This window comes from Condylura cristata, unplaced genomic scaffold (genome assembly GCF_000260355.1).
Source record: "Condylura cristata isolate star-nosed mole 26May11 unplaced genomic scaffold, ConCri1.0 scaffold00002, whole genome shotgun sequence".
NCBI classification, from domain to species: Eukaryota; Metazoa; Chordata; class Mammalia; order Eulipotyphla; family Talpidae; genus Condylura; species Condylura cristata.
Window position 1 is genome coordinate 80,900,773 of NW_004567103.1, and position 21,628 is coordinate 80,922,400.

A 21,628-nucleotide genomic window follows, 5' to 3' on the forward strand; every position below is an offset into this window, starting at 1 on the left:
CAGCAGGGGTCCTCCGTGGGATTGGCGCGGTGGGCGCTAGCCGCTGGCCGCCATTTCCTGACGTCCCTGGAGTCGCGGCCCCCTCCTCATTTTAGCGCTCCATTCGCCTTGGTCCCGCGCACCGTCGCCGCCGCGCCGCGGTCCCAGCCCAGGTAAGCGTGCGGCCCAGAGGCCCCGATCGCCCGCGCCCAGCTGCCTCCGCGCCCCACTTCTGTTGTGCTCTGCTCCCGGGACCCTCCTCGCTCGCCCCAGTGTCTGCGTACGCGGCCAGTGCTGTGGTCCCGTCTCGGAACCCTCTGGCCCCCACCCGGCCCTTCCCGGGTTGCAAAGTATCGGACCCGCTGAGAGGGGAGGGGCGGAGGTGACCAATGGGGCCGGCGGCGGAGTTTCAGCCGATACTGTGCAGCGAGCCGAGGGCGCAGCCGGTTAATGTGTGCGGTGACCCCGACCTCCAGCCCCCGCCCCAGCCGGCGTCCACAGCCGCCGGCGGGTGGGAGGAGCGGTGGGCGCTCTTCGCTGGAAGTCGTGGATTAGCCGCCCAGCTGGCGAGGTGGATGTGGCAGGTCGCTGAAGAACACCTACCTGAGTCTGTGTCTAGTAACGAGAAGGTCCGTGACTTTTCGGGCTGATTTGCATTTGAGAAAAAAGTCGAGTCGCTTGGAGGTCCCGAAAGTCAGGTGTGTTCCCAGGAATGGCGAGGTCCCTAGGGCCCTCCCTGCCCCGGTCCTTGTTTTGGGGCGTGTTAATGATGGGTTCTTTGCCCAGTAAACATTGTCAGTCTCATTAATTTACCTAGGAGCAAGAAGACCTAATTCTTTTAAACCGTTTGGCACCATTTAAAAGTAATATTAAAAGTCTTTTTAAAATTGGAGAAAAACTTACCTGTAATTCGCTAATGGTTCTGTTGCTGAACCCTGCCTAACATAGTGGGTGATTTGCATTTATAAGCGAATGTGCAGGGTTTTCTTTTTAGAGATAAACTTCGTTAGAAGACGTGTGTAACTTCAGTGGAATTATTCTCTTACCGAACATAATTCTGTATTGGGACGACTGGGGTTAAATATATTAATATCTTTATTATATTTGCTGTATTTTGGTATATTGCTTCATTAAAAGGCAGTTGCTGAAAGAAAAAGAAAATACCGGATGGTTACACTCATAGGAGGGTAGGGAACCAGAAAAAAAAAAAAAGCAATAGGAATAAAGAAAAAATGAAAAACAATGACCAGCTGTGAACCAGAGACATTTTATGGGGGTGGAGGTGGGGACTAGGATCAAAACTGGGGTGGGAAGAGCATATGGGACTGTGGTGATGGCGCACGGGTGAAGTGGTGGTGAGAAGTCCATGGGGATTACAACTGAGATGGAAAAATACACAGAATGAGGAACCATGTAAAAAAATAAATAAATAAAAAAGCAGTGGCTTGCCAAAGATTGTTGCCACCTGTCATCTATGAGAGTATGCACAGTTCATGACAAAAACTTCAGTTAATTTAGGTAGTAATTGGATTACTTGAATTTGCATTTCTGAGTGTGAGATTTTTCTCTTGTTTAGTACCTTGCTGAAAAATTTGAAATCAGATTAAAAACTTGTTTTTAAAAAAGAAACATAAAACTACCATCCAAAATCCCACCTGATTTAAATCTCAGATGAGTTCTATATTGTGCTAACAATACAGATTGTGCTAACAAGATTATAATGGTGAACAAGTCAGACTAAATATCTGTCCTAAATCTAAGTATGGTTAAAAGAAAGACAGTAATAACCCATGAGTATTTAATTGCAGTTTACTTAAATGTAGTAGGTAAAATTCTAATGGTACTAGGAGTCCTGGAATACTTTTGTGAGGAAAAGACATTTCACCCAGAAATCTGAAGTTAGCCATGTGAAGTGGGTGAGGGTTGGGAGAGGTGAAGTGGAAAAAAAAGTTCGAGAAAGATGGAACAAGTAATGATGCAGAAAAAGAAAAAAGACTTTGGGCTGAGCAGAGCGAGGAGTGAGTGTCCTGCTTCAAGAGTCAGGCAGGTAGGAGGAGTTGAATCTGGGAGCAAGGTCATTACAGAGTTTTAAACAGGGATCAGATTTGTGGTTGCTAAAAGTCCACTGCTGCTGCATGAAAAAAAAAAAAAGTGGGAGTTGGTGAAAAGAGTGAATATGGGGAAACTTTTTTAATAATAAAAAATTTAAGACTCTTAAGACAGTTCATACATTCTTGGAAGATTTAAAGTCCTCTTTATGACCCTCTACAGAGATGACCTCACTGCATGTTCTTTTTAGTCTGTGTGTGTGTGTGTGTGTGTGTGAGTGTGTATAAAAATGTCATTATGTCTGTATATGTATCCCACCTCAGTGTGAAATACTCATTTTTCTTTGATTTCATTTTTCACTTATAAGTCTTGTTTGCCAGTGTGTAGTTCAACTGTACTTTTAAAAAGCAGCAGTTCTGTATGCCTTTCACCTTCTTGATGGGCATATTGAAACTTAATTATACCCTGAAAATCCTTGTTTCTATAACTTGGACCACATGTAAGACTCATTGCAGAAGGAAAGGATATACTGATAGTGTGTCAAATTTGCCTCCAGACAAGACAGACTGTGTTCTTCCCATGGCCTTTTCAACCCTGGCTTTGTTGAGTCATTTCATTTTGGTTTTGTTTAATGATAAATATAATTTTATTTGTTAATTTGGATTTCCGTGGTTACTATTGAGGTTGAAAACCTTTGTTATATTTTCCTGGCTTATCTATCATCTTTTAGAACTTGTTTCTTCATACCTAGCCCATTTTTTTTTTCTGTTGGGTTTATCGTAACAATTTGTAATAGTTCTCTATTAAACTATATGCTCGTCTTTCAGATAAATTTCTTTGCTGAATAATTTTTAAAAGGGCTTCTCCCTAATTTGTTTCTTCTACTACTTTCTCATGTTTTTCATGTTAAATCTTGAAATTTATTTATGTGCTGGTTGTTTTCATATATTTGTGAAGAACTTGTTATTTGTGACATTAGACTTAATACAAAATATAAGTAATAAAAATCTAAGTATGAAAGAAGCTGTGGTTTTCCTTAGCAACTTAACTCTGTGTTGTTTCAAGGTGTAGAGTAAGGTCAAAGTCAGGCAACCTGTTTTATTTTTAATTTGTTGGATTCCTAGGAACCTCAGTGTGTGCATTTTTTCCCCACAAAGTTATTTATTTTTATTTATTTTTATTTTTTTAAAGATTTATTTATTTGTGCATACAGAACTGTGGTACAGGCCAGAGATGGAGAGGGTGAGAGGATTCACCAGAGACAGAGTGGGGTACAGAACAGGCAGATCAACAAAGTACACTGCTGAGGGGAGCAGCGGGCGGGTCAGGAGAGGTCTGCCACGCCATGTGGTCACCTCCGGGGCAAGCGGGAATCGAACTCATGCAGAAGTGGCTTTAGCTTTTCAGTGCTGTGCTTTAACCCGCTGCGCCACCAGGGAGGGCCCCACAAAGTTATTTTTTATGGAAAATTTTTAGCATATACAGAGTTAGTGAGAATAGTTTAATGAATGGTTTTATTCACCATTCCTCTTCAACAATTAATGGCTAATTAGCTAACCTGTTTATTTTAACTATCACTTAACTTCCTAGTTTTGTTTTGATGCAAGACAGTATATCACTTCTATAAATATTTCAACATGTATCTCTAAGAAGATAGACTTTTATTGAACATATCTTCAATACCACTATTTTATCTAAAAGAAAAATAACAGTAATTTCTTGGTTATTATAAACAGTCTTGTCAGTATTCAAGTATGTGTGTGTTTGTGTATGTTACTTCATTAGAATATTCACATGACAATTGTCATGGCTTTGCCAGTTAATCTAAGTGCATAGGACTATGCAAACTGGAAAAATGAGGATATAACCCTGAATTTAGAACTGTTAAATTATTTTTAACCCACTTAAGTTTAATTCACTTAATTGAATTCATTTAAACTTAATTTAGACTATTTACATATTTTAGCTTTTACCATGTTTACAGATGTCTCTAGTTTAAAATATCAACCAGATACATAAATTATAAGCGATGAACATGTGACTTCTTTTTAAAGCAAAAAATGTATTTGAAATAATTTTACAGAGAAATTAACAACAGTGTATAGTCTATATATCTTTCATCTAGCTTCTACAGTAACATCTGATAACTTAAGATTCATGTTATCTAAAATAGACCTACACATTTGATGCATTGATAAGTATTTTAAGCCTCCTGATTTGTTTGCTCTGTATCTTCCCCCCCCTTCTGATTTGTTTGTTAGAAATGTTAATTAAATTTAAATAAACTCATCATGTAGATTTTGTTTGTATTTTCACTAAACTTCTTGTTAGCTGTGATCATTGATAATTTCTTGTAATTAATATGTGGGTTTTAGATGAATGGTTCTATGATACAGCAAAGAGACCAAGATTTAGAGTCAGAAAATCAAAGTTTATGCCATCTTCACTATTTAATATTAGAATTGATCAAGGGTCTAATTTCTCTCATCCTTACTTTCTTCATCAAAATAAGACCATATTGGGAAATTTTTTCTACAGATCAAGTAAGAGTACTTAATAATTATGAACTATGTTGGATGGCTAGCAATTAAAAGTAGCAGGTGTGTCCTTAAGGGGTTACATAGTAAAGGGGAATGATTTGTTGGTGAATATTTAAAATCTGATTAGTAATGCAATTAAATTTTTTTCAAGGGTGGTGGAAGGGACTAATTCATTGGATATCAGCGTGTTTCTTGGGGTGATATTGGTGGCGTTCTCAAAAGGATTAAGTAGGGATTCTCTGACATACATGCTTTAGAAGCCTGGAATGAAAGTACGGCCTTTCATATTTCAGCAGAAATCAGACTGGTTAGCAAGGTGCAAAAGGAGCAGTGCTTGGGGAAAAAATACGTAGAGAGAAAGACTGGAGTCTGTTGTTATGTATGAGTGTTTTAGGAACTGAGAAGCTATCTAAAATATAGTTACTTCTTTACAGTGAACATAAAACTGACAGATTTGTTGGCTCTGCTGGTTTACTTTTGTGGGAATATCCATACATGTACTGTCTATATTTATAATGAATGCACAGTAATCTTCAGTTTTATAGTCACTTATTTTTTAGTGTGGTAATATTGCTCACTTGTACACTAGCTTTCATTTTTAATAAATTTATACCTTTATAAATTTGTCCAGGCTTCTTTTGAAAAATAACTCTCTGCTGAATTCTGCTCCCTCCTCAAGACACTTTTGCATTTTCAATAACTTGCTCTTATTGCTACTTCTTGATTTTTAGCTTTAGGAATTATCTGTTGAATACCTACCAGGCAAGATAAATTAACTTTCCTCTCTACACCTATTTCCTTTTTGCACTTCTTCTCACTCATAGTTACTATATAGTTTTGGTTAGATTACTAGTGTTTATGATGTTAGGACTAAACTATTAACTGATCATGTCGCCTACTGTGATTACTTCCCTTTTCTCTGGATAGTATATTTCTCCAAAATTAATAATCGTCTGTTTGTTGCCTTAGTTACATACACACCTGTTTTTCTTAAACTCTTTTAGTTGTGTGAATTAAACATTAGATTGGCAAGGTAATTTTTATCTATTTTTATTTTATGTGTGCTATATTTTAAAATTACTAATACACATTTTAACTAATTCTGATTATTCCTAATGTTCTTAATAGAAATAAGGGGAAATAATGTAAATAATTTGACATCATCAAGAAATATTTATATTAATCAGTAATTTAAAATCTGTAATGGAATATTTGATAAAGACTAATAATTAAATTATATTTGGGTTTCTTAACCAAAATAGGTGATTTTTAAAAATTTTAAAGCTCATTAAAGAAATAGAGCTGAGGATTGTTACAATCATCAAAAAATCCTTTAGTGTCTGACATCTCCTAATTTTGGGGAAGGAAAACACATAGAACTGATGTATGTAATTTGTTGACCAGAAGACCTGATGAAATTTGTTCGCCCTCTTACCAGATCAGTTTCTTATAAAATAGTTCAATAGGTTTTGAAATGCTCTGATCTGTAGCTGTCTTTTATGTAAAAGTTTAAAAACTTCTAAATAAAGTAGCCAGTTTTAATTTTTTTGGAACTTACTTGACCAGGAATCCTTTTTAATAAAATTTCTACTAATGGCTGTTAAGACTTTATATATAGACTACTAAGTAACATCATTTGTCTGGCTGCAAATTGTAGCAGAATATTCTGATATCTTTTTCTTTTTGGTTTTATAGTGACAAAAATGCTGAGCTTCTTCCGTAGAACGCTTGGGCGTCGGTCAATGCGAAAGCATGCTGAGAAGGAAAGACTACGAGAAGCTCAACGAGCTGCTATCCATATTCCTGCAGCTGGAGATTCTAAGTCTGTCATCACATGTCGGGTGTCCCTGCTGGATGGCACTGATGTTAGTGTAGACTTGCCGGTATGTAGGTCTTGCAAACCTGCAAATTGCTGTGGGCTAGTAAGAACCAGAGACTGTAAGATTACAGGTACATGGACCTTATTTAGGTACCTGGAATGATAGCATTTTTCTGGTATTAGTGGCAGTTATTTGAACGAGTAAAGTAATCAAACAGTTATTGATTATGCCATTTTTGTGTGTTCTGTGGATAATAGTACATAGTGTAGATAGTGGTTTTCTAACAATCTAACTAAAATATTTGGGAATAATGATAGTTAAAATGTAAGACTTTTCGTTCTCTATACTTTTCTGTATTTTTTAAAACGGTACTCACATTCCTCAATACAAAACAGTTTGTTGTGCTTGAAGAAATTTTATTTTTTTTCTTACTTGCAGAAATTTTAATGAAATGAAGTGAGAAAAACAATTTTCTTCAAACCTTTTGTCTCTGACTGCTTATGTCTTTGTTCCAAAGTAGTTTGCGGATAGATTTTTCTGTAATCTATTTTTTTTTTAAAGATTTATTTGTGCATACAGATGTATTTCTGGGTACAGGCCAGAAATGCAGGGGCGGTGAGTAGATTCACCAGAGGCAGAGTGGGGAGCAGAACAGGCTGATTGACAAGTACACTGCTGAGGGGAGCAGCGGGCGGGTCAGGAGAGGTCTGTGGCACCATGTGGTCACCTCCGGGGCAGGTGGGGATTGAACTCATGCAGAAGTGGCTTTAGCTTCTTATGCTGTGCTTTAACCTGCTGTGCCACCAGGGAGGGCCTTTTTCTGTAATCTTTTTTTTGCAGTTTGGAATAAATATAACTCACAGTGTGAAACAATCCATATATTTGAAAGAGGTTAACTTATTCCTTATAGGATTTTTTTTTAAGTGAGAGAAAGGGAAGGTAGCTTAGGTGTTAGGGGAGTAGTTTCTTTCTGAGTTATTTACTAAAATCTTTCTCATGTCTTTGTTCTACATTAAAAGATTTACATAACTAAGTTATTAAATGTGTGTTTTGTTGTAATCTACATAGGATTTTCTGCAGTATCTTCCATCCCATAAACTTTGAAAAAACTCATTTATCAAAAATGCAGTAAAAAAAAAGTGTGCACACGGTGATACTGCTATAATCTTATTTGAATTAATTCTGGAAGCTGAAATGTCTTAAATTCAGAGAAAGAGATTAAATAATGTATTAGTATGCTTATATGAATATTCTAATTAGGCTGTACTAGGTATGTACCTTCTACATTTTTAAATAGAATATAAAGTTAATCAAAGATACAGACTATCTTAAAGTGTTTTGAACTAAGAGTTTTATTACATTTGTCTTTAGGCTGCATCTTTTTTGTTGTTGTTGTTTTATTCTGGAAGACTAATGCATTTAAATTTTCTTGCTGTAAGAACTTTTTGAGGGTTTGTCAGAAATTCCAGTATGTGTTGTTTTGTGAGGATAGTATTCATACTCATTTCTTATGTGATAGGTAACTTAGGAGTTTTGTGTACTATTCCATTTAAAATACCATTACATATGTGGTGAAAAGTTTGAGATTGCAAGAGACCGGAAAGGAGTTTCTTATTACCTAATGTTTAAAGTATGAAGTCTCAAACTTGTTGATGGAGAGGCTGATACTTACAAAGTAGGATTTATTTGTAAAGGAGTGTTTTAGAAATGCAGTGTAGTGTGAAGGAAAAGCAGCAGTGGGTTTCAAAGTAGTGAACAAATGACTAATGACTGGTATGTAAAGGTTTCCTATGGTTGGTATGCTCTGTAGGGTGGATACAATGCTTGATCAGAGCTAGAAAGACTAGCTGGCCTCTCATGTAGACAGTTGCACTGAAAAAAAACAAGAGTTTTAGATTTTACTGTGAGATTACAACAACTGCCTTTCAACTCTGCAGGTGAAATCTTAGATTTTGTAAGTTAACTCTAGATGGTTTGCATGGATATAAAAAAAGGGGGGGGGATTGACCTGATAGCTAAGTAGCATGACTAAAGACAAAAAACAAAACAAAACATAAATCAGGCCAGAGGAGTATTAATTTCTAAAGAAAAAGTTTTTCTCTTTTTCTAATTTAGCTTCTCAACCACTCTTGTATGATTTTTCAAGATTTTGAACTGAATTTGGAATGCAGCACATTCTTATTTTCTTTTAGGATTAGGTCACTAGTGATCGTAATAAGCCAGCATTGAACTAAGATGATTGCCCAGGCAGCATATAAGGGATTACCTGTGACTATCTAGAGTAATTTAAATCTGTGCTCTTCAAATTAATACGTACCAGTAGTAATAGTAATTTTCTTCCTCATATTCTCTTCAGAATTGGTAGAGAGATTTAAATACGTATCACTCCTCCATCCCCCCCTTAAAAAAAAAAAAAACTAAACTAAAACTAAATACAATAAGGTTACCATTCAGTAAATGATAAACGGAGAAATTTCTGATTATTTCATTTTTAAATTTTCTTTTTGAAAACACTGCAGTAGTTCCTTAGTTGATTTACAAGCTGGATATTGTTTAGTAATATACCCTGCCCTATAAAACTCTGCTCCTAAGTTTTAAGTTAATCAAAAATATTTAGCTTGTCAATATGTAATTTTTGTGTATCTATTTCACTGATCTAAATGCTGAATGCTTATATAGCTATACTTTTAAATGAAGTTGAAGGTTTAACATCGTTAATAGCATACTCCAAACTGATCTGCAGATGCACCATAATACCTACCAGAATATCATCTAACTTAATTATGAAAATTGATAAGCTGATTTTAAAATTCATGTGCATTCCAAGGGATCAGCATAGTCAAAGCAGAACTGATGAATGATAAAGAACAGAGTAGTAGGACTTGAACTTCCCAGTTGAAAGACTTACTATAAAGTTATGGTAATCAAGATGATTTGCTTTTGGCACAAAGCTACACACATAGTGGGACAGAATAAAGAATTCAGAAATAAACTCATTCATTTATGGTCAGGTGATATTAGGCAGGGTGTTAGGACCATTTCAAATGGGAAAGAACCGTCTTTCAACAACTGGTGCTGGGAAAACTTTGATAACCACATACAAAAGAATGAAATGGGAACCTTACCTCATATCATATACAAAAATTAGTATTCTTAGAAGAAAATATAGAAATAAATCTTCATGACTGGATTTGACACCAAATTTCTTAGATATGACACCAAAAATATGAGTTGTAAGAAAAGTAAATTGTATTTTAAAATTTTATATGTGTGTTTCAAAGGGCACTATTAAGAAAGTGAGTAGATTCCCACAGGGTGGGAGAAAGTGTTTGTAAATTTTGTATCTGATAAATACTTAGATCTAGAGTTTTTGAATAACCAATATAACCAATCAATAAAATCAACCCAATTTAAAAATGGTGAAGAACCTGAATAGATACTTTTCCAGATATAGTGCACACATGACTAATGAAAAGACATGAAAAGATGCTTGACATCATTAGATAGCAAAAATGCAAATCAAAGCAATGAGCTACTATTTTACACCAAGCAGGAAAACTAACATAAAATTGTCAGATATTGGCATGTGTTGGTTAAGATGTGAACCTCCTGCTTTTTGGCAGGACTGTAGAGTAGTGCTAGTGCAAGGACTTTGAAAAACAATCTGGCTCTTCAAGTGATTAAACATAATTAATATGTGATCCAGCACTTCTATTTCTAAGTCTATACCTAAGAAAGCATGTATTTTTAAAAAAATATGTATGCAAATATTCATAGTAGCATTATTCTTAATAACCAAAGGATGGAAGCTCAGGAAATGTTTGTCAGCAGGTCAATAGATAAACCAAATGTATTATATTCATATAATGGGAGATTGTCCATAAAGGAAAAGAAGAACTGGTACATGTTACATTATGGAGAACTTCAAAACATTATGCAAGGCTAAAGAAGCCAGTCATAAAGACCATATATAATTTCATTTATTGAAAGCCCATTATAGAGAAATTTATAGAGGGTGAAATGTTGACAGTATTTTCTAGAACAGATGAATTCTCACTGAGCAGGAAGGGTGATTGGGGCAGTAGATAAAGGCACAATGTTACATTCTGAGGTGGTGAAAGTATTCTAAAATTGTGATGGCTATTCATATCTGAGTATATATCGAACTGTATACTGATAGTGGGTAAATGATATGCATGTGAATTTTATTTGAAATGGTTTCAAAAGGAGTACATGGATTTTTTGCATATTTGTATTTTATTCTACCTAGGGTTTGTTAGCAGTCAAGAAACTTGGTAAAAATTACACATAGGTTTATTTTAGAGGTGATTGGCCTGAATCATTAAAAATAAATAAATAAAAAGCAAACCTGGACACTGCTGCAGTTACAAATGATGGGGGTAGGGCTAATAGTGCAATAATATTACACTGGAAGGAATTCTTAATCATGAATAAGGTGAGGTTGGGAAAGTAAAGAGTAGAAATAAGTAGAATAGAGTTTTAACTCTGAAAAAAGGTGATATCCATTGGGTGGAAGATCATGAGATGGTAGTTGACATGGATGCTGGTGGTGGTGGCATGGAGCAAGTTGGGGGCTGCCAGTTACTAACTCTCCTGTGTTAGAGGCTTCTGTGTTGAGATCTTGCCCTATCTATCTCTTCATCTGGCTATTAACTCATGTTTTAATATCCTTTATAGTAGTCTGGCAATCTAGGAAATACACTAGTTTCCTGAATTATGTAAAATGTTCTAATATATCAGAACCTCTACTGAACCCCAAGTAAAGGTTCCTGGGAACCTAGTAAGAGCCACTTGGTCAGAAGCACTGCTAATACACTGGACGTAGGATTAGCATCTGAAGTGGTGGCAGTCTTATGGGACTGACCCCTTAACGTGTGGAATCTGATGCTATCTTCAGGTGGATAATGTCAGAATTGCCTGATATAGGTCATTCTCCTCAAAGAAACATGCTAATTGCTTAGTGATAGAGGAAAAGACCCACACCAGAAACTTACGTTTGAGATCTTAAGTAAAACTGGTGGGAGAAAACATAAGGAACATCTTCATAATGTTTGCTCTGGCAGTGATTTTTTGATCATGACCAAGAAAATAGAGGCAGAATAAAAGAAATATTTTGCATATAAATAAACATACAAGAATAAATTGGAACTCATAAAAATTAAAAGCCTGTGCATTAAATGATACTACTGTTGAGAGTAAGATAACCCACAAAATGAGAGAAAATATTTGCAAATTATTTTCATATCTATTTATGAGATTAAAGACTAATATAAAGAATATTTAAAAAAAACTACAACTCGGCAAAATAAACCAGTTCAAAGATAGGTAAAGAAGTTGAATAGACAATTCTGCAAAGAATACATGCAAATAGCCAGTAGGCATATAAAAATATACTCAACTAGGCTTTAGGGAAATGCAAATCAAAATCATGCCCATTAGGGTGATTAGTCAAAAACAAACAAAATTCCAGAAAATAACAAATGTCGGTAAGGATAGCAGTAGAGAAGTTGAAACCCAGTGCATTGCTGATAGGATTGTAAAATGGCACAACTACTACAGAAAACACTGGCATTTCCTCAAAGTTACACATGCTCTATTAAGTATACACCCAAGAATTGAAAGCAGGGATTCAGATACTTGTATAAATTCCATGGCAGCATTATTCACAAAAGGAGAAAACAGCCCAAATCATTAGGTGATGAGATAAACAGAATGGTATATTCATGTAATGATGGAATGCTGTTCAATTTTAAAAAGGAGTGAAATTTTGAAATCTACATTGATGAACATTGAAGACATTTTGCTAAGTGAAATAAGCTAGACACACACAAAAACAGACATTAGTTGATTCTGCTTATGTGAGTTAATGTAGAATAGACGTTTATTAGAGACAAAGTGGGGAAGAGGTTACCAAGGGGTTGGGAAGATAGCGTCTGTTCAATGGATTCAGACTTTCTGATTGGGATTGTAACAGGGTGGTCCCTAGGAAAAGGGAAAGCTCCAGGTTCCCTGCCTCACCCAGAAGGAGGGTGGAACTGAGCAGAGAAAAAAGAGAGAGGAGAAAGAATCTGAAGAGAGAAGAAGGAAGCAGGATGGAGAGCCAGAAGGAGCCCTGAAGAAGCCACATGGAGCAGCAAGCTTGTGATGAAGAAACTGTGCTTGTTTCTTGACCTTGGACTTGTTAAAGCAAATGTGGGTGAGATACCTATAGGGAGGTGACTATGGCAGTGTTTATATTTTTGCTCTTTTCCTCCCAGACTTGTCTGTCCATTTCTGACCCTTTTCTATGGGTACTGGCCAGAAGGTGCTTTAAGCTCGTGGTAGGCCTTTCTGGCCTTGCTTTGGGCCAATCCCTTTTGGGTTGACTTGCCCACAAGGAGATGGATAACTTCAGGTGTTTGATTTAGAAGCTAGATACTTTGTGTTCCATATTGTATATTCACTGCATTAAAAGTCCCTTTTCATTAAAATTTTATATGTTTTGTCTTGATGCAGCAGATGGCACAAGCCATTTAGAGCAGGCAGTTTGGGGGTTCAGTGGTGCCCTTCTCTCCCTGTCCTGTAACAGGATAATTGACAAAAGTCCATCTTGGGTAGTGGTGATGTTGCATATGTGAATATATTTAGTTGTGACTGCATTTAGTGGCATTGAATTTTAAGTTTGAAATGGTTAAAGTGGTAACATTTTTGTTATGTTAGAGAAATAATGGTTGATGCTTATGAAATAGGGTTAATTTATTATTTATTTATTATTTATTATTTATTATTTATTATTATTAATAGGGTTAATTTATTGGAAGTCTCTTTTGTGGTTAGAGACTAAATATTGGGAATAATTTTGTTGAAAAGTTAAAAGATGAGACTGGGATAAAAAGTTGGGGTCTGATTATTGATCTGAAAGGCGACTTGCCAGATAAAATCTAGGTGGGGTGTTATGTAATTCTTAGGAAAATTGAGCTTGGGAGATAGAGCAAGGTTCAAATTATAGTGTTATCAGGTTTTATTTTTTTATTTGTGTGATTTTTATCATAAACAGTCTCAGTTTTTATCTTTGTTATGTGTGGTAAATGAATAAATAAGCCACAATCATCAGGATTGATAGGGGTAGTAAGTGTATGTATATTTAAAAATATATATTGGAGGTGCCTGCACTCAGATAACAAAGTTAAAATGACAAAAATAAATGAGAAATAGTTGAGAAAATAATGGAGATTGGTTTCCCTGAATTAAAGCACTGAAAGATCTCTGATTGAAATGCAATATGTAATACCAACGATACAGTAGAGTTAAGGAAAACTCCTATCTGGACCTACTATCATGAAAGTTAGGATGGTCAGACTTTGAGAAAAATGTAAAATTTTGCTAATAACACTAATGAACAAGATTTAGATTGACATTATATTTTTTCAACAGTTTCATAGATTTAAGAAGATGTTAGAGTAATATATTTTGCTTATTGAAAATCACTTGGAACCTTGACTTTTATATCTAACTAATAATTAAAATATTCTTAAACATAGAAGACCTTTGAAGATAAGCCATGCAGAATCCCACTTAGGGGCCATATTGCAGGAAGAACTGAAAAGTGTGACGAACCAATGTAGCAGATGCTAGTAGATATGCATAATGTACACACTTAGAAGACATGGGCGAAGATTGATCAAATACTAAAGTAAGGATTGTCTTAAAAGTTACTCACAAGCAAAGAAAAGAAATACAACAAGTATGTGGTTGAAACATGATGAGTACTGGATAGAGGGCAATCAGACAGAGGCCATGGTAAAGTTTTTATCTTGATAAAGGGATAAATGGATAATTTTATTTATCAAAAAGGAAGGATGTAATGATGGATAACTTTTTATAACTACTTTGCTGATCTAATTCTGAAGTCTTAAATCTTTACACCTTTAAACAAAAAGCACAGGAAAAAAAGTTAAATAATAAAGTCAATTAAAAGTAGAGGTTAATGAGTAAATTAAAAACACGACCTAATGTATTCTCTATAAATATCTATAAGTGATTAAAAAAAAATACCCTAAGTCAGACTAAAAAATTTTAGGGGGAGGGAAATGGATGGGTACATATATTTATGTATTTGTAAAAATAACTTTCACCAAAAAAACCCACAAAAATTTGGTGAGTACCTTTGTTTTATGAGCTTTTACAAATCTCAATGTCTGATTTAATAGAACATACTTGATTCTTTTATCTGCTTTTGCATTCACTTTGTTGCATTGTGTTGGTTTGGTTGAACTTCATGAAGAGAATTCTAAGGCATTGTGGGTCTTTTGCAAGGATCTAGAGAATGCTCAAGGGCTTAAAGACATTTACTTTGAGGGCTATTTTTTTTTAATATATAAATTTATTTGCTAGTTTCTACTCCCTTCAGTTTTATATCTTCAGCACTGATGACAGCAGTTTTCTCATTTCTCATACTCCCTCCCACCTTCCATTTTTGATTGTTCTATTTCCTATCTTATATTCTTAGCCAGTTTAAGTATCTTCTCGAGCTGCATTCCCATGATCACTCATTTCTGTGAATGTCTCTTCTGTAAAATGTGTTGTCAACTGTAGTTTCATATGATTTGTATTTAGATGTTCTGTTTTCTCTTTCCAGTTATATTATACAACTTTAAAAAATAGGGACTCTAAAATTTACATAACAAAAGAAGAGTTACTCCTTAGATGTACAATGTAATATTTGTTGACTGATAGGAAGTGATATTCTCAAGGAAATCACCTATAGGTCCAACTTCTCTTTTGACTTTATGTGTTTGGTGTTTTTTTGAAATTTACAGTATCTTACCCATAATCTGTAAGTAGTGATAAGTAGTAATACATTCGTTATTGTGTTTCTAAGAGTTCTTGCATAATTAAAACGCCTTCAGTTCAGACTTCTTAATCTTATAAGGTACTTACTGATTAGCTTATTTTCTTACTATTTCAGAAAAAAGCCAAAGGACAAGAGCTGTTTGATCAGATTATGTACCACCTGGACCTTATTGAAAGTGACTATTTTGGACTGAGATTTATGGATTCAGCTCAAGTAGCAGTAAGTAGCTACCATTATGGGGGCAGACATGGAAGATTTGAGATAATGAGTAAGTGCTGTGAGGCTACATATTCTTGACACTTTGTTTTTCTCCTGTGATTTTCTTATGTCCTGAAGCATTGATCCCTTGATTCACAATCCTCTGATGTGCTTAGAAAAAAAAAGTGAGTTCTGCCCCTAACCCAGATTACTAGAGTATGATTTTTGTGAGTGAATATTGAAGTCCATCTTTTTAATAACTACTGGCTCTATTTGAGAGCTGCTGTGTACTGGAAAGAATGCTAGAATGAGAATTTTGTAGGCTCTTTGGTAAATAAAATAGAAGTTTCTAATTTGCAAGTTAGTGTAAGTAGGGTATATTAACATACTTTCTAGATCTGTGATTCTGATTTTATAACTTTTTTTACTTGCACAGTTCAGATGAGCGAATAGCATTTATGATAGTATAGGAAGTTGGAAGCTTTGGAAGATTTTCAAAGAATAATAGTTCTCACTGTTTTAGGAATGTCTGTGTGTGAGAGAAATTAATAAATAAACTGGAGTACCTCTGTATTTCTAAACATCCACATCCTTTGGAGATGAACACCATATTTGGTTTTATGGAGTATCTTGTCTAGCTTATACCTGATAATGTTGACTGTCAATATTTTTCCTGTGCCTGATACCACCTTCTACTTAAAAAGAAAAAAAAAAAAAAAAGCATGAGCATTTAGTGGCAAAGTGTTTTCTATGTAAATTTGGGAATATCCTTACAATGGGATACTTTGTAGCTAGTTAAAAATGGTGATTTTTAAGTGTAATTACTAATTGGAATATGTGATATAAATAGTGATAAAGTGTTACAAAGCAGTGTTAATTAAATTTTTCTCATCAATAATCATTCTAAATAAATGGTTTGAACTCACCAATTCTAAGGTGCATAATTGGTTAAAAAGCAGGAGCAATCTATACTTAGCATACAAGAGACACACTCAAAACCTAATACAAACACAAACGTAAAAGTTGCAGCATGCTGCTTCAAGCCACTGACACGGAAAAAGTAGGAACTGCTTTTCTCCTATCTGATAAATCAGACTCTCAGCCAAAAAAGTAATAAGGGACAAACACAGGTACTAAATGATAACCAAGGAAATAATTCACCAAGCAGATAAAACTGTCATCAGTAGTTATGCATCAGGTGTTCCAAATTATATAAAACAGCTATTAATAGACATAAAACAACACATGGATAGCACTAACAGTTGGAAACTTTAATATACCATTTACATCAGTAGTTAGATCATCCTGACAGAGTTCATGGGAATAAAGGGAATAATGGCCTTAAATGAGGTGTGAAAACAGATGGACTCTGTGGTTATTTACAGAATTTTTCATACCAAAAGAAATGAGCACACATTCTTCTTAAGTGTACATGGAATATTCTCAAGGATAGTCCATGTACTAGAACACAAAATATGTCTAAAAACACATGAAAATAGGGCCCTTCCTCGTGGTGCAGCAGGTGAAAGCACAGCACTAAGAAACTAAAGCCACTTCCACGAGTTCGATTCCCGCCTGCCTGGGAAGTGACCACATGGCGTGGCAGACCTCTCCTGACCTGCCCACTGCTCCCCTAACCAGTGTTCTTCGTCGATCTGCCTGTTCTGCTCCCCACTCTGTCCTTGGTGAAGCCTCTTGCCGCCCCTGAGCCTCTGGCCTGTCCCCTGTTCTGTATGCACAAATAAATCTTTAATAAAAAAAGAAAATATATCACACCAAACATTCTTTGTTTACCATGATAGGAAACTAGAAATCAACCGCAAAAGGAAACTAAGGGTAAAAATGAAACATGCAGATGAAACAAAAAGCTTTTAAATAATTCTGGGTCAGTGAAGACACCAAAGGAGTAATGAAATGCTATCTGAAGACCAATGAAAATGAAGAGCCAAGCTACTAGATCCTATTAAATTAAAAGCTCTACTAAAAGGGAAGTTGCATAACAGTACTGGCCCACATCAAGAAGCAAGAAAAACCTCAACTAGATAAAGAACAAGTAAAACCAAAAAAACCATTAGAAGGATGAAAAATTAGAGTGGGAATAAATAGCTCAAAAGATCAATGAAACCAAGAGCTGGTTCTTAGAAAGGACAAACAGAAGTGATAAACACTTAGCTACACTCACCAAAAAAGGGAGAAAACACAGATAAAAGAATCAGAAATGAAAGAGGTTGCAGAAATACAAAGGCTCATAAGAAGCTATGACTTTTTTTTTTTTAATTTATTCATACAGAACTGGGGTACAGGCCAGAGATGCGGAGGGTGAGAGGATTCACCAGGGACAGAGTGGGGAGCAGAACAGGCAGACCAACGAAGTACACTGCTGAGTGGAGCAGCGGGGGCAGGTCAGGAGAGGTCTGCCCCGCCATGTGGTCACCTCTGGGGCAGGCAGGAATGGAACTCATGTGGAAGTGGCTTAAGCTGCTTATTAGTTCAGTGCTTTAACCCGCTGCAGGGCCCATGACTTCTTTATGCAAACAAATTTGACAATCTAAAGAAATTTCAATTTTTTTAGTATCCTACAACCTTCCAAGACCAAGTCAGTATGAAATAGATAACTTATCTAGAACAATTACAAGCATAAGAATTGAAAGAGCAATCAGGGGCCCTCCCTGGTTCTGTATGAATAAATTAGTAAATCTTTTTTAAAAAAAGAGCAATCAGAAGTCTCCCTAAGAACAAAAACCAGGACCATATTGCTTCTCAAGGGCATTATTTATTTTTTTTAAGATTTATTTATTTATGCTTACAGAACTTGGGGTACAGGCCAGAGGTGTAGTGGGTGAGAGGATTCACCAGAGACAGTGTGGGGAGCAGAACATGCAGATTGACAAAGTACACTGCTGAGGGGAGCAGAGCTCGCACATCAGGAGAGGTCTACCGTGCCATGTGGGTCAGCTACCTGGCCGGGAATTGAACTCGTTCCGCAGTGGCTTCAGAGAGCTTCGTAATGCAGTGCTTTAACCTGACGAGGGAGAGTCCTCAAGGGAATTCTACCAAACCTTCAAAGAGTATATAATAGGCATCCTTCTCAAACTTTTTAAAACAATGAAGAGGGGGGAAATCTGCCAAATAATTTTTATGAGGTCACTATTACCTTGGTGTCAAAACCAAGCAAAGTGTACAAAACGAAAACTATAGACCAGTATTCTGATGAACATAACTACAAAAATCCTCAGCAAAATCTTAGAAAATGAAATCTAACATTATATTAAGAGGATCATCCATCATGATCAAGTAGTATCCATTCTAAGGATGCAAGGTTGGTTCAACATTTGCAGATCAACCATTTTAAAATCACCCATCTTATAGACTGTGAGATGAGATAGGCACATCATACAGGACAAGGGGTTATTTTCCAAAATATATAAAGAATCCATATAACTCAACTATAAAAATCAACCCAATCAAAAAAAAATGAGCAAAAGATCTAATGTTTCTCAAAGGCGAAAAAGAAATTTAGATACTGTTTCTTTTAAAGAGTCAAAAGTTGTCCTTGCTTTGGCAGCACATCTACTAAAATAGAATTACAGAAAAGATTACACTGCCTCTTGCACAAATGATGTGGTATAGAAACACAGTAAAATATCATTCAACCACCAAAAAGGTAAACGCATGCCATTTGCAGCAACATGGATGGAGCTGAAAGGAATTATGCTCAGTGAAATAAGTCAGAAGGAAAAAGGTAAATATAAAATGGTTTGTGGGGAATCAATCAGATAATGTAAACATAAAATATGTAACAGAGAAAGATACATAAAAAGTCTTTGGTACTCAGGATTTGGAGAAAAATTAATAGCTATGACACTAAAAGTATGATTTTTTTTTTTTCAAAATGGTAAGATTGATTTTATCAAAATTAAAAACTTGCTCGGGGCAAGACCCTATTAAGAGGAAAGGAAGTTAGTAATCTATAGACTGGGGGGAGAGGAGGGAATATATGCAAACCATGTATCTGATGAAGAACTCAGCTGTTGTATGTTAAAAGCTCTTAAACAGGAAACAAAAAATCCAATTAGGAAGTGGACGAAAGACTTGAGACTTTTTGATACACAGATAGCAAATAAATATAGGAAAAGATGTTAAATATCACTAACTATCAGAGAAATGCAAGTTAGGACCTAATGACATGCCATCACTGCACATCTTTTAGAACAGCTAAAATTAAAACTATTATTTACAATTGCAAGTTATGATGAAGATATGGAGAAGCTGGGTTTTTCATACTGTGGTATTAGGAATGTAAAAATGGTACAGTTACTCTGGAAAATAGTTTGACATTTTAAAAACATTAAACATTCATTTACCATATAATTCAATAATTGTAAGAGTGGTCTTTATCCCAGAGAAATGAAGATCTATTTCTTCATAAAATCTTGTGCCTGATTATTTATCACAATTTTATTTGTATGAAAAACCTACAATGGCATACAGTGGGGTAATGATTAAACTGTGGCACCATACCATAAAATACTATTCACCAATAAAAAGAACAGTCTATTGATAACACCAAATTTAGATGGCGTCAAGGGCATTATGCTGAGTGGAAAAGTCACTCTCAAAATGACATTCTATGCCTTCATTTCTACAGCATTCTTTAAATGACAAAATTATAGTGAAAAAATTTGGTTGCGAAGTTTTAAGGTACATAGGTGTGACTAAAAGAATAATATGAGAGAGCTCTTTGTAATAATGGAATATTACTGATTTTGATCATAATTATAGGAATCTAAACCTGTTATAAAATGGCATTGAATTATATATACACCTTGTACCAAAACAAGGTACAAGTTTTGTGATTTTAAAATTATAGCTATGTAAAATGTAAGTCTTGAAGGAAGGTGAATGAAGGGTACATGTGAACTCTGCTGTTACTGCAACTTCCTGTGACTAATAATAAAATTCTTTATAAAAGAAAATTATTGTTGTAGGTTAAGCAAAATGTATCTTACAGCTAAGATTTAACTCTTAACATGTTTATGATCTCTGCTTGGTGAGGTTTATAATTTTATGTTCAGAGTTTTCATTGGTTCAGTCACATTTTTAAAGAATATGTTACCTGGATTGTATACACGTAAGTTTCAAGAGAAGGGAAACAGAAACTTTCTCTTAACTTGGGGAAAAGGGTAAATAAACTATAGCAGCATATAGTAGTTTTTTTTTTTTTTTTTTTGCCGTTTTCTTAATGATACCTTGTATAGTTTAATATATATTTAAAATTTTCCTTTTAACAATGGATAAGTCATACATGGAATCCCGGATCACTTCATGCAGCATCCTGTCAGGCTGTACAATAGAAATAAAAGGAATGCTTCAGTATCAGTTGATTTAGTTTATCATCTACATATAACCATGGGATTTTTCCTGTCCTTGCTGTAAGAGTATACTTTTTTGCTGAGTTGATACCAGATTTGGCCATGTGACTTTTCTATGGTAATGGAATATGAATTATGTGATGTGTGCCAATTCTGAACAGGTTAATTAACTCTTTGTTTATGCTGTTACTACCTTATATACTTAAGTAAAACTACATTCAAAAAAGATTGAAGCTGAAATTTTTAATACAAAAGAAAGTAAGATAAGTACCTTGATTAAGTTTTATGGTATTCAAAAACAACAGTCAATGGAAATGGAGATGTTAGCTCCAAAACCAAGGATTAGAAAACATTCGTGTATTGAAACATTGGCTTATATCTTAGTGTATACCTGGAGGTGGCAACAGTGGATCCTCTGATAACAAATCCAGTATTAGTGAGCTGAGGAAGAAACAATCCTTGTTCCAGTTTTGGAATTCAAGTTTTCTAGGTACGGTCACCGTATGTGGTGATGTCAGTTTGACTTGCTGACCCTAAATCATCTGCAAGCAAACAGATAATGTGCTACTTTAGAATCCTTATGATTGTGTTTTTGGTGACTTGTTAAGCCATATTCCTAGTCCCAGAATGGAATGGATAAAGCCTTACAGACTTTGGCCTGTGTAGTATTGACATTCTTATCTGTTTAGGTCTAGCTGAGAGGTATATCATATCTAGAAAATGGTGGGAGGTATTGGGACATAGAGGATTCAATAGGTACCACAAATGGAGAACAGACCAAGTGAAGCTCATTGACTCTGCTCTATTTCCTTTTTT

At 35.3% G+C, this 21,628-nt stretch overlaps 1 protein-coding gene across 1 annotated transcript in view; it reads left to right on the forward strand.

Moving 5' to 3' along the window:
* The window catches only part of EPB41L5 (erythrocyte membrane protein band 4.1 like 5), a 97,928-nt gene continuing 76,300 nt past the window's right edge, over positions 1-21,628 (forward strand). Inside the window, exons 1-3 of the mRNA XM_004674720.2 lie at positions 1-152; positions 6,264-6,451; positions 15,357-15,461. Coding sequence (XP_004674777.1) covers positions 6,272-6,451; positions 15,357-15,461 — 285 coding nt within the window. The 5' untranslated portion in view covers positions 1-152; positions 6,264-6,271. The remainder of the gene's footprint in view (positions 153-6,263; positions 6,452-15,356; positions 15,462-21,628) is intronic.